Genomic DNA, 12,642 nt, shown 5'->3' with positions numbered 1-12,642 from the left:
AAAGGTAACCAGCCTGTTTTCCAAGGAATTTCCTGTTAGCAATCAAACCCAACCTGGAAATCTAAAACAGAAATCCAGCAATTACTTAGAGTCTTAAGACCAACATGTCCGAACAATGGAAATGGGAAATTCTGTTGGACATACCAAAATACAATACTGATTTCTAAGTTTACCAATAATTATTAGATATCAATAGATTCCCCCTTTTTAGAGAAGAAAGGAAAAGAAGGATGGACTCATTCCTGATCAAGCTTAATGCCATGGGAAGAGGTCAACAAGGACTTAATGAACTTAACATACTCACACTTGCTTAATAATGGATGCTGTTAGAATAATGACGACAGATCCTTTTGAAGACATAAGGTGAAGCTCTGAATCTAATGATAAGTAGTAGTTGTGATGGGTAATAACTTAGTAACAGCCTAAACACATATTTTTATGAGACAAGTAGCTCTTCTCAGGCAAGTAAAAAGCAGACTAATGAGATGTTCCTGTGGGATTTGATATATAAACATTAGAAAGGAAAACTTCCTGCCTACTGTGACACCATCTTGAGCAAAGGCTATATAAGTACTTCAAAGAGGAAAAAGCCAAGAGGTTTGGAATTTAGACTCAGTCGTGGTTGCCTTGAGCTTTGGATCCCAGAGACCACAGACTTTGAAATCAACCAAAGCTGGGCACACACTCTGGATACCAAGGGCTGTACAACAACTATGTCTTCCACAACACCATGCCAAAGCTGTTCTGGGATTACAAATTTAACAACCATCCTTCCTAACACCAGCTGCCAGCATGGTGGTCTTAAAGCCAATAGCTGTCAACCAACTGGCCATGTTCTGAGAACTCTCCAGTCCCTGGACTACAGACCAACTCCTGGCTTTTCTCTCACCCCTCTCTGCTTAATCAGCAACTTCAACACCTGTCCCTTTCTGGATGACTGTGGCTGGTGTGATGGTGGCATCAACAGTAATGAGAAAGAGACCATGAAAATCTTGAACAATCGCCTTGCTAACTACCTGGAAAAGGTACAAATGCTGGAACGAGAGAACACTGCATTGGAGTGTAAAATCCAGGAAGAATGTAACAAAGAACTCCCGGTCATATGTCCTGACTACCTATCCTACTATGCAACCATTGAGGAGCTCCAGCAAAAGGTAAGATTCTTAGGAACATGTATAATCACATTGTGAGTTGATGTTCTCGAAGCAACAGTCATTTGCTAAACTTTAATATTTTAGTTCATTTTATACTGAAAAATATTTTGTAGAATAAGAAAATTTCTTGAATGAAATTGTTGAGACAATATTTAGAGTTTTACAGTTTTTCGTTTTCCAGAGTTATACTCTGCTATCAGATAACACATGACCAAAATGTATTAACATCTGCTGCCATTTCTTTAACAAAAAAATAGAAAACAGGGATCTGAGAAAATGAATTTTGTTTCAACAAGTTCCTAAACAACTTAACTTTTATCCATTTTTTTCAATCATCATCACTCTTTTCTCCTTCTATGCTCATCTCATCATCTCCGAATTGTCTAGTTTCTTCCCATGCCAATCCTAAATTTCCCATTCTGAATGATATGCTGCTGCTACACAACATGAATTTTTTTCTGTTACATTTTTTCAAAAATATTTATTGGGCACCAGCAACAATGTACTAGACATTATTCTAGGCTCTGGGAACATATTGGTGAACTAAAATGCCTCAACCTCATAGTATGAACATTCTAGTCGGCCATGGTATGTTATGCAAATATGCAATGAACTTTATACTTTGATAGTAAAACATCTACAGAAGTTTTTGTTGAAGTAATTTTTTGCTGATCTTTTAGGAAAATAACAAAAAACTCTGACTTCCCAAAGTTCCCCAGCATACCAGCATAGCTATGAAAAGCCTAACTAGCCTCCCCCTGTTAACCAAACACACATAAGCCCCTTGGAGGCTTTTAAAGGAGGATATCTTGGTGTTTGTCTCATTTGTGTGTGCAACTTCTTAATTCTAGATCTTGTGTACCAAGGCTGAGAATTCCAGGCTGGTTTCACAAATTGACAACACCAAACTGACTGCTGATGACTTGAGAGCCAAGTAAGCCCACCCAACTCTGTCGTTCATGACAGGGTTCACCCTGCGTCTGATGCAACACAGTCCTAATAAGATCATCTCCAAGTCTACTAACTCTCCTGCCCATGCCATGTCAACACCAGCCCAGCGAGGACCTCCAGACTCAATATAAATGACTGAGATTCACAACCACCCACATGCACCCAGTATCCACAGTTTATAACATATGAACACATCTGATTACCTGCACAATAGTCAATAAGATAGACAGAGCTACTGTATTACTATCCCATTTAAGGTAGGAAAACTGAGGTTTAACAGGGTCCAAGGCATGAAACTAGTACAAGGCAAAATAAAAACTTGGACCCAAGCTTGCTAATGGAGAAGGCAATGGCACCCCACTCCAGTACTCTTGCCTGGAAAATCCCATGGACAGAGGAGCGTGGTAGGCTACAGTCCATGAGGTCGCAAAGAGTCGGACACGACTGAGCGACCTCACTTTGACTTTTCACTTTCATGCATTGGAGAAGGAAATGGCAACCCACTCCAGTATTCTTGCCTAGAGAATCCCAGGGATGGTGGAGCCTGGTGGGCTGCCGTCTATGGGGTTGCACAGAGTCGGACACGACTGAAGCGACTTAGCAGCAGCAGCAAGCTTGCTGTATCTTAATTTTGCTCTTTGCACTTACACTACACTGCCTCTAGTGGAAGGAGAAGGATGATAAACTCATTCATCTTAAATAACAAGGGAGCATCACTGGCAAACTAAGGAATCATAACTCAGTTCAGTTCAGTTCAGTTGCTCAGTCACGTCCAACTCTTTGCAACTCTTTGCGACCTCATGGACTGCAAAATTGCAGAACTGTATAATTTGAGAATCCACAGGCTGCATAAATGAGTAGTGATGTTTTCAAATGACTCCACCTCTAAAGAGAATAAAACTTCTGATAGAAACATAAGAAATGAGAAGCCTAGTGAAAAATGCAGAAGAAAGTTCTTCTTGGCTTGATTTACACCATCTACATTTTAATGCCTTTTCATGTCTCATTTCTATAGGTACGAAGCTGAGATGTCCCTACGCCAGCTAGTGGAGGCAGATGCCAACGGCCTACAGCAGATCCTGAATGCACTGACTCTGGGCAAGGCTGACCTGGAGGCACAAGTCCAGTCTCTGAAAGAGGAGCTCCTTTGCCTCAAAAACGACCATGAACAGGTTAGAGAAAGACCAACAGAGTTATTACAAACTAAGCCTCTAAAAGTAGCATCAATTTTTCTGAGTTGAATTTGACAAAAGTTGTCCCCACTAGCGACTACTCTGTTTTACCTTGATTATATCTACTACTACTACCATTCATTGATTCAATGTGTTTCAAATCTGTTGCCTATAACACAATATCTGAAGCCTCCACTGTCTTCTCTAGTTTTTCCAGGAAAAGGAAGCGACCCAATTTTCCTGTGCTCACAGGTTTCCCACCTTTTTATAGGCAACTCTGCACAGACTTCTGCCACTATTGGTATAAGCCAATATTGGCATAAGGACATTTTGGCATTATAAAGACTATGATCTCTCATTATAAATTTCACCTCTATGTCACTTCACCTGTTATCCATGGAAATGATCTAAATTCTTTTAAATCCTGATCTTGCTAGTTAATTCCTTGTAATATTGCACATACTTGAACACACAGTCGTATCTGAAACAGCCTTACGTTATAACATGTTTATTTATTTATTTATTTTAATTGGAGGCTAATTACTTTACAATATTGTCGTGGTTTTTGCCATACAATAGCACCTGTAAATCATGTATTCCTTTATTGTGGGCTTTCTTTCAGATGCACTTAAGCTAAATTCTCACTGTTAGACTGAAACAAGAACACAAGAGGGTCATCTCTTCATCAAGTGACTTCACATTCTTTTCTCTCCTTAGGAAATCAGTTCCTTACAGAACCAGCTTGGGGACAGACTCCACATTGAAGTGACCAGTGCCCCTTCTGTTGACCTAAACCGGGTTCTACAAGAAATGAGATGTCAATACGAGTCGATCATGGAGACAAACCGCAAAGATGTAGAAGAGTGGTTCAACACACAGGTAGGGAGGGTCAAAAATTCAAAAACAGAAAGTTAACCCTACTTCCAGGGGGCCCTTGAAACACAGTCAAGTTTTCCTTCATGATATCCTTTGATGGCCTTTGACTGTGTTTCAGATGGAGGAGCTGAACCAGCAGGTGGTGACCAGCACTCAGCAACAGCAGTGCTACCAGAAGGAGATCACTGAGCTGAGACGCACCATGAATGCTCTGGAGGTTGAACTGCAGGCCCAGCACCGAATGGTACCTGAAACAGTGACCAAGCCCAGCACAGCAGTGGTGGCAATAGTCCCTGACATCTGTGTGGTGCTGTGTTGCGCAACGTGTGTCCCTAGAACAATAGCTTCTCTGTTTCCTAAGGGTCTATGCAAAAAAAAAAAAAGACTTTGTGATCAAATAAGCCAGAGAAATCCTGGATTAAGCAAAAGTAAAACAGGGTACCTTCCTAAAGGCCTTCAGTAAGCTGATGTTCACCATGAATCAACAAGAAAGGGATATATAGTATTCAGCATTTTAGAACTCATTTGACCATAGACTCCTTTTTTTAAAGAGCATCTCACAGCAATGATAATCCATGGGAATTATTGGGAACACTTTGGGAAACTCTATAAGAGCATTTTATTATATGCAAAACACTTTTACAAACTATCAAATTTATTAAAATAATCTTATGGAGGAAGTGGCATAATTATTAAGCCAGTTTTACAGATGAGGCTCAGAGAGCTAAGGTGGCTTTACCAAGTCAAATCCAAGAGAAGTTTCATCTCACTTATTTTGTAGATGGAGATATGAGCTCCTGAGGCATTAAGTAACTTGTTAAAAGTCACACAAGAAATTCAAGTCTGAGCCAGAATGCAGGTTCCAAAGCTGGAACCACTTCTTCCTCATTCTACAACCTCCCTGAAGTAGGAAATTATTTAAATGCTCTGGTATGAAGGGTATTAGGAAGACCTTGCCCCAAAGCCGGTTTTGTCACCAGCTAGTCAACTCATTTAAATTCCTGAGCCTCGGTTTTCTCATCTGTAAAAATTGGAATAATCATGCAAGTCATATGTTATTGAAAACTAAAATCCCATTATATATAGTCATACAGAATGATAGATCAGGAAAGAACTTTATTCAACTCTCATATTTTACATGTAAAGGAATTGCTCCAGTGAAGAGAATTGTTTATGGCTAACTGCTGCTCACTTCCTTTTTTTCCTTTTTAAGGTACAAATCCTCATAAAGCAAGGTGCCATGGTAATGCATTTTTAATGCCTAAGTGTAAAATATATTGGAATTTTTTTTCTGTTTTAGGTAGGAGAATGTGGTAGGAGATTGTCAGGTGATTAAGGAAGAGGAAGATAATTATTTAAAGAGATGCCCAAAGAAAAAAGACAAAAGCGAGTTTTAACATAGTTGATAATTTTATTTTTAGATTTGTTTGGTCAGGAAGTAATAAGAGGGCTTGGAGAATCATTAGTACCTGTCATAAAAAAAAAAAAAAAAACACTGTTTAAAATGATGCTGATCACAAATGACTTGGGTTTAAGGAAGTAATCATTAGAAATTCTCCTTTCCTCCTCTGTGATAGACAGACTCCCAGGAATGTGCCCTGACAGAAACGGAAGCCCGCTACGCAGCCTTGCTGGCCCAGACCCAGTGTCTGATCGATAACCTAGAGGCTCAGCTGGCAGAGATCCGGGGGGCCCTGGAAAGACAGAACCGAGAATACGAGATTCTGCTAGATGTCAAGTCCCGGCTGGAGTGTGAGATTGCCACATACCGCAGCCTTCTGGAGAGCTCAGATGGCAAGTATGTAAAATAAAAGCAGTATCTGTAAGAAAAAGGCTCAAACACGCACATATGCGCGCTGCCACCAGCAAGGGGGAACAATCGCCTTGGTCTTCTTGTCAGTGATGGGGAGCTTTGGCTGAAACATTCCATCCACTCTCTCTCGAGCTGTGCCGTTTGGAGGCCTACGATCATAACCTAGTCCAAATTTGAGGAGTGAGCTGAACTGCATTGTTTTTGAAGAGCCAGTGCTCCAGATTGATGCCCTCAAGCTGGCTAGCTTCTTAAAGTCTTAAAAACTGCTAGGGGTAAAAATAATTTCCCCAAAGATGAACATTTCTGGTGATTTACAGGTTTCTCCCCAATGAGATGAAAATCTGACTGTCATGAGATCAAATAGGACAACCATGTTTCCTTAGGAGAAACGTTCTGCTCAGGATGAAACTCCCAGCCTTGTCCAGTCACTTGCCCTTGATGGCCAGGAGCAGCATGTACACATGTGTATCAGCATCTTTTATAGAAGCTATAATTTTGTTAATGATAAGAAACTAACCAACTCATAAAGAACTGATAAGGAGTATGAGCTCTTTGAATCAACTCCATCCAAACTAATGCCCCAAATGCAGGCTTAGTTTACAACTGCTAAGGAGACTTCCTTCCCAGAAACAATCTTTTCACTGGCATGTCCACATTATATTAGCATAATGCTCACCTATGTGATCACTCTGAGGAGCTGTAACATACCAAAGTACCTTGAATCATCCATCAAAGAGACAGAATGCTTTCTTAAAGAGTTTTCACTTGTAACTCCTCCTAACTCTAATTCCTTTAAGATTAGTCACTTATAGACACCCAGAAGGTACTTCAGAGATCTTGGATGAAGCGTTGAGGACTCTTCCATAGATGGAGATCTGTCACCAAAAGTACTGTGACTAACATTCTCGTTAGGAAAAATACCAGATTAACTTCCTTTCTTCAGATAGTAAGCCCTCTGACTTGTCCCTTCTCACTGTTGAGTCCCCCCTATATCCATTCTACAGAAGAAAAACTAAAGCTCAGGAGGGTTAACTGACTTATCTGAGGTCACCAGCTGGCAAATGCCAGACCTGGGCTCCACCCCCGTCTTGGATGCCTGGCCTGTTCATCCAACACTGTGGCATTGGCTGTAACGGCAGCTTACATAATCTAGCACGTCTAAACCTAGGATGCTGCTTTCCCATGGTTCTGGTCTGATTCTTTTTCTTCCACTGGTGCTTGTGCAAAATGAATACACAAGTATTAGGAAGTACTTGTTTCGAGCGACACATATTGAAAAATTAACCACTGCCATGTTTCTCCATAGCCACCATTGCCTTCCCTCAATCACAAGCAAAATTCTGTTTTTTCCTAGGCTTCCCTGTCACCCGTGTGCCATCAAGCATGAGTCTTCTGCTTGCATATCCAACAAGGCCAGGACCATGGAATGCACAGCCCCAGCTCACACGTCATCCTTAGGCCCCTGTGGGATACATGAGTCCCACAGTGCCTGGAGCATCCTGCCCAGAATTCTGGTTAAAATCTGCACCATCACTGAGGAGATCAAGGATGGGAAAGTCATTTCTTCTTATGAGCACGTGCAGCCTTGCTTCATCACCAGAGCTGCCAAAGCCTGACATCCCAAGGTGATAAAAATGACTCTCATTCATGAAAGAGAGGCCAATCCTTGTTTCTGCCAGAACCCCCCGGTCCCTTGAGGTACTTAGTTTCTTGCTACTACATCGGGTCCCCATTGCTAGATATAAGATCTTTTATTCTGCTCCTTCTCTAGATCATTGCCACCAACAGGACAATAAATGATATTTCTCTGGAAGCACATTTCCCATGTATCTGAAGGTCAGGCACTGATATGTAGGTGTGACAAGGTAACCTACATTACCTGACTCCACAGGTGATGGGCAGGTTCTCTTGTGTTTATTCAGGCCTTGTTTACTTACATTCCTCTCTAGAGCCAGTCAGACAAGTTTCAGGGTTGTTTTTGGCTGCAGAACATGAAGGTGAAAAGTTAAAATCTTCCCTTCTAAACTCCTTCTTTGTATATAGAAAGAAGCTTATGTGGGGATGGAATGAACAGAGAAAAGTCTCTAATACTTAGTTTCCTTGAATAGTCATGAGTCTGAATCCTATTCACCTCTGTTGTCTCAATGACTGTTTATCCACACATACAGACTCTGCCTGCTCTCAAATATTTTTTTGAATTTTTTTACTTATTTTATTTATTCTGCTCAAGATTTTTGGGGCTTCTTGAATCTTAAGTTTTACAACTCATGGGTTTGAGGATGTTCAAGTCCTTTATCTCCCATTCTCTGTTCTCTCTGTGCACCCCTTCTAGATGAAGACTGGAGCTTTTCCTCATTTTTATTTTTGTTTGTGTGAATGTATTTTGTTGTATGTATTTTGTCTGCCTGCATAGCATGCTACATCTTAGTCCCTGGACTAAGAATAGAACTCGCACCGTCTGCATTGGAAGCACCAAGTCTTCACTACCAGACTGCCAGGGAAGTGTCATGCACAAAAATATATTTCAAGATGTACACATTCTCCAAAACTTTGCAAATTATCAGGCTCTCCAAATATTTTCATCAAGAATCGGAAATCATTGTGGGGTGTGAATCCAGAGCATTTTGAAGAAATATCTTGGATCCTTTCATTAAATATTTACTATTTCTCTTTCTATTCTTTAGGGAATGGGCTTTAGTTCTGATTGTTTGACAAAGCACTTATGGCTGGAAATCTCAAGACATTACCCTGCTCCTCTATCTCCCGGTGACAGGTGCCAAGAAAAAATAACTTAGATGCTTGCTTCAATCTATCAGAATAGAGAAATGGACTCAATAGGAACAAACTTTACAGAGAAGTAATCAAGAATAATTCCTGCTGGCAAGCAGTCCCAGTGTGAGAAAGCACCGTTTAGGTACCAGCCATTATCAGAGCTTCTTACAGTAGGGTCTCTAGAGTGTTTAAATCAGTCTGTACAAAAAATTTTTTTTTACCTTTCCAGAGGTTTCAGTAAATAATTTCAACCCACACATAGAATGTGAAGTCAAAAGTCCTTAAGTCCTATACTCTTTCTAACCATGTCTCTGGCAAATCTTGAGCCATCATCAACTTTAATTCCCTTGTTTGTTAAGTGAGATTCATGCCTGCTTCACAGGGTTGTTCTGATGATCAAATGAAGTTTCTATGTGATGCAGTTTCTATGTGAAGCTGCTCTGTATGCTGAAAAGTACTATGCAAATGTTATTGTTATATAAGCCCTAGAACTAATTTTATCAATCTTATTTCATGTTAAAATTCTTTCTGCATGAGTTTAGCTCTCCAGTCATGATTTTAGAGTTTTAATAGTGTTTGGCTTTGATGGATAAAAAGAATAGAATAAGGTCTCCTGTGATCAAGCCCACAGTTCTACTCAATAAAACATCTTTGAAGTCTTAGAGCACATATCAGTATCAATTGATGGCTGTGGCCACATCAAAGATGAAAGCATTGTTTAGCTCATAGCTTAGCCCTACACTTCCTCCAGACAAGTAGCAAATTACACTAAGCAAATGGATTGCAGAACTCTCAGGGGGGATCTCTTTCCTATCAATAATCTCTTTTAACTCTGAATGCTCAAATTACCCCTGATCAGCACTAGAAGGCAATGGCACCCGCTCCAGTACTCTTGCCTGGAAAATCCCATGGATGGAGGAGCCTGGAAGGCTGCAGTCCATGGGGTCGCTAAGAGTCGGACACGACTGAGCGACTTCACTTTCACTTTTCACTTTCATGCACTGGAGAAGGAAATGGCAACCCACTCCAGTGTTCTTGCCTGGAGAATCCCAGGGACGGGGAGCCTGGTGGGCTGCCATCTATGGGGTCTCTCAGAGTCGGACAGGACTGAAGCGACTTAGCAGCAGCAGCAGCAGCAGCACTTCCTTGCATTCTATCTCAGACTGAAGGATGGAAATGTGGGAAGAGCATGCAGTTTAGAGTCAGAAACTCCAAGACAGAGTTTTAAATCAGCTTGTGTGTGTGCGCACCCTTGAACAAAAAGGACATAATAACTTTGGCCCTGTCTGTTGCATAGCTGCAAGAATTAATGGAGATAATGATGAAAATCACATTTTAATGAAAATCAAAGCCTTTGACTATGTGGATCACAATAAACTGTGGAAAATTCTGAAAGAGATGGGGATACCAGACCACCTGACCTGCCTCTTGAGAAATCTGTATGCAGGTCAGGAAGCAACAGTTAGAACTGGACATGGAACAACAGACTGGTTCCAAATAGGAAAAGGAGTACGTCAAGGCTGTATATTGTCACCCTGCTTATTTAACTTATATGTGGAGTACATGATGAGAAACGCTGGACTGGAAGAAACACAAGCTGGAATCAAGATTGCCGAGAGAAATAGCAATAACCTCAGATATGCAGATGACACCACCCTTATGGCAGAGAGTGAAGAGGAGCTAAAAAGCCTCTTAATGAAAGTGAAAGAGGAGAGTGAAAAAGTTGGCTTAAAGCTCAACATTCAGAAAACTAAGATCATGGCATCCGGTCCCATCACTTCATGGGAAATAGATGGGGAAACAGTGGAAGCAGTGTCAGACTTTATCTTTTTGGGCTCTGAAATCACTGCAGATGGTGACTGCAGCCATGACATTAAAAGACGCTTACTCCTTGGAAGAAGTTATGACCAACCTAGACAGCATATTCAAAAGCAGAGACATTACTTTGCCAACTAAGGTCCGTCTAGTCAAGGCTATGGTTTTTCCTGTGGTCATGTATGGATGTGAGAGTTGGACTGTGAAGAAGGCTGAGCACCGAAAAATTGATGCTTTTGAACTGTGGTGTTGGAGAAGACTCTTGAGAGTCCCTGAGACTGCAAGGAGATCCAACCAGTCCATTCTGAAGGAGATCAACCCTGGGATTTCTTTGGAATGAATGATGCTAAAGCTGAAACTCCAGTACTTTGGCCACCTCATGAGAAGAGTGTACTCATTGGAAAAGACTCTGATGCTGGGAGGGATTGGGGGCAGGAGGAGAAGGGGACAACCAAGGATGAGATGGCTGGATGGCATCACGAACTCGATGGACGTGAGTCTGAGTGAATTCCGGGAGATGGTGATAACAGGGAGGCCTGGTGTGCTGCGATTCATGGGGTCGCAAAGAATCGGACACAACTGAGCGACTGAACTGAACTGAACTGAATGAAAATCACCTTAACAATCTTGTGATCAACATAACTTTAGTCCATGCAAATGGTCTATGACCCTTAAAATCAATGTTTTTTCCTAAATTCATTAAAACTGAAATCTTATAAGATTTCAAGGGAAGCTCCCTCCTCTCTGATCTCACTAAATATCCCATGGTGATGGGGACTTATGTCTTAAGCAAATAGCGACAACATTGATATTCAATAAAATGTGCCATAAATTTTAAAAAAGGAGATAATGATGGTGAAAGGGTCTTGTAAGCTGTAAAACGCTGTGCAGAAGGGAGTTTTTATTCCTTCTATTGAAATCTAGGCATATGTCATTTCCTTCCATACCTTCTTCCTTTGTGTCTGGTTCAGAGGTACTCCCCAGTCAACCCTGTACACACTATCAACACTAACTGGGAAACCAACTAAGGAAAGATTGGAGCTGCACGGTCTGCTCTGAGGTTTGATTCCAACAAGACTCAGGGTTTAGGAGCCTTGCTGGATTCAGAGAAACTCTGGGCTGATACGGCAATGCCATTGTCAACTTTTCCCAGAAATAGGACATCTTCCTTCTGCTCAGAGCAAAGTCTCCCACACGCCTTCCATGATTGAAGTAAATTATTATAAACTGTGTGGTGAAGAGGGGATTTGACCACTCAACAGCTAATGGATTTCTTAAGTGTTTCTCTATATAAGGAAAGGTAAAACTATCTACTGGACTTTGTATATGAGGGGCCAAACCTTTCAAGGGTCATAAGTGGGTCTGGACTTTTCCCAGGAAGCTAAATTAATATCCTATACAGCCACAGGAGGGAGTTAAAGGGTTTTTTTATTAGTTAGGTATAGGCCAGGAGTACAGTACATAAGGGTCTAATGGAGAGGAAAAGGAGGGATTCATTTAAAAAAAAAAAAAAAAAACTTGTGGTTACCAAAGGAGAAGGGAGCAGGGATAAATAAGGATTTTTTAATTAATAGATACATACTACTATATATAAAATAATCAACAAGGACCTACTGTATAGCACAGGGAACTAAAGTCAGTATTTTGTAACAACCTATAAGGAAAAAGAAGATGGAAAAAATAGATATATATCTATGTATAACTGAATCACTTTGCTGTACACCTGAAACAAACACAACATTTTAAACCAACTATACTTCAACAAAATACAAAAAATTTAAAGTAGAACTTTAGCACAGCTCAAAAATCAGTCATAAATCAGGAAACAGCATGTTCTCTGGAATCTGAGTTCAAATCCCACCTCTGATTCCTCACTGTGAGACTTCAGACTATTTATTGACCCTTCCTGGACCTCACTTTCCTCATTTGTGAAAGGAGGGTATTAGCAGTACCAGATCATTCTGAACATTAAATGAACTATAGAGCATGTAAAGTGCTTAGAGGAGTAGCTGATGAACAGCATGTATTCAGTACCTGTTAGTTGATATTATTATCAATACTGCCATTACTAACAGAAATTTCTAGTTAG

At 40.7% G+C, this 12,642-nt stretch overlaps 1 protein-coding gene across 1 annotated transcript; it reads left to right on the top strand.

Moving 5' to 3' along the window:
- The first annotated feature begins 334 nt into the window (after positions 1–334).
- On the top strand, positions 335–7,773 carry KRT39 (keratin 39). Its single transcript, XM_012186079.5, has 8 exons — positions 335–363; positions 674–1,154; positions 2,006–2,088; positions 3,121–3,277; positions 3,995–4,156; positions 4,272–4,397; positions 5,731–5,951; positions 7,321–7,773. Exons 1-8 carry the CDS (start codon positions 335–337, stop codon positions 7,580–7,582), a joined length of 1,521 nt encoding a protein of 506 aa, XP_012041469.2. The 3' UTR covers positions 7,583–7,773.
- The last annotated feature ends 4,869 nt before the right edge of the window (positions 7,774–12,642 follow it).

The sequence above is a fragment of the Ovis aries genome, chromosome 11 (assembly GCF_016772045.2).
Source record: "Ovis aries strain OAR_USU_Benz2616 breed Rambouillet chromosome 11, ARS-UI_Ramb_v3.0, whole genome shotgun sequence".
In the NCBI taxonomy this organism is placed as follows: Eukaryota; Metazoa; Chordata; class Mammalia; order Artiodactyla; family Bovidae; genus Ovis; species Ovis aries.
This window is presented reverse-complemented; position numbering and strand designations above follow the sequence as displayed.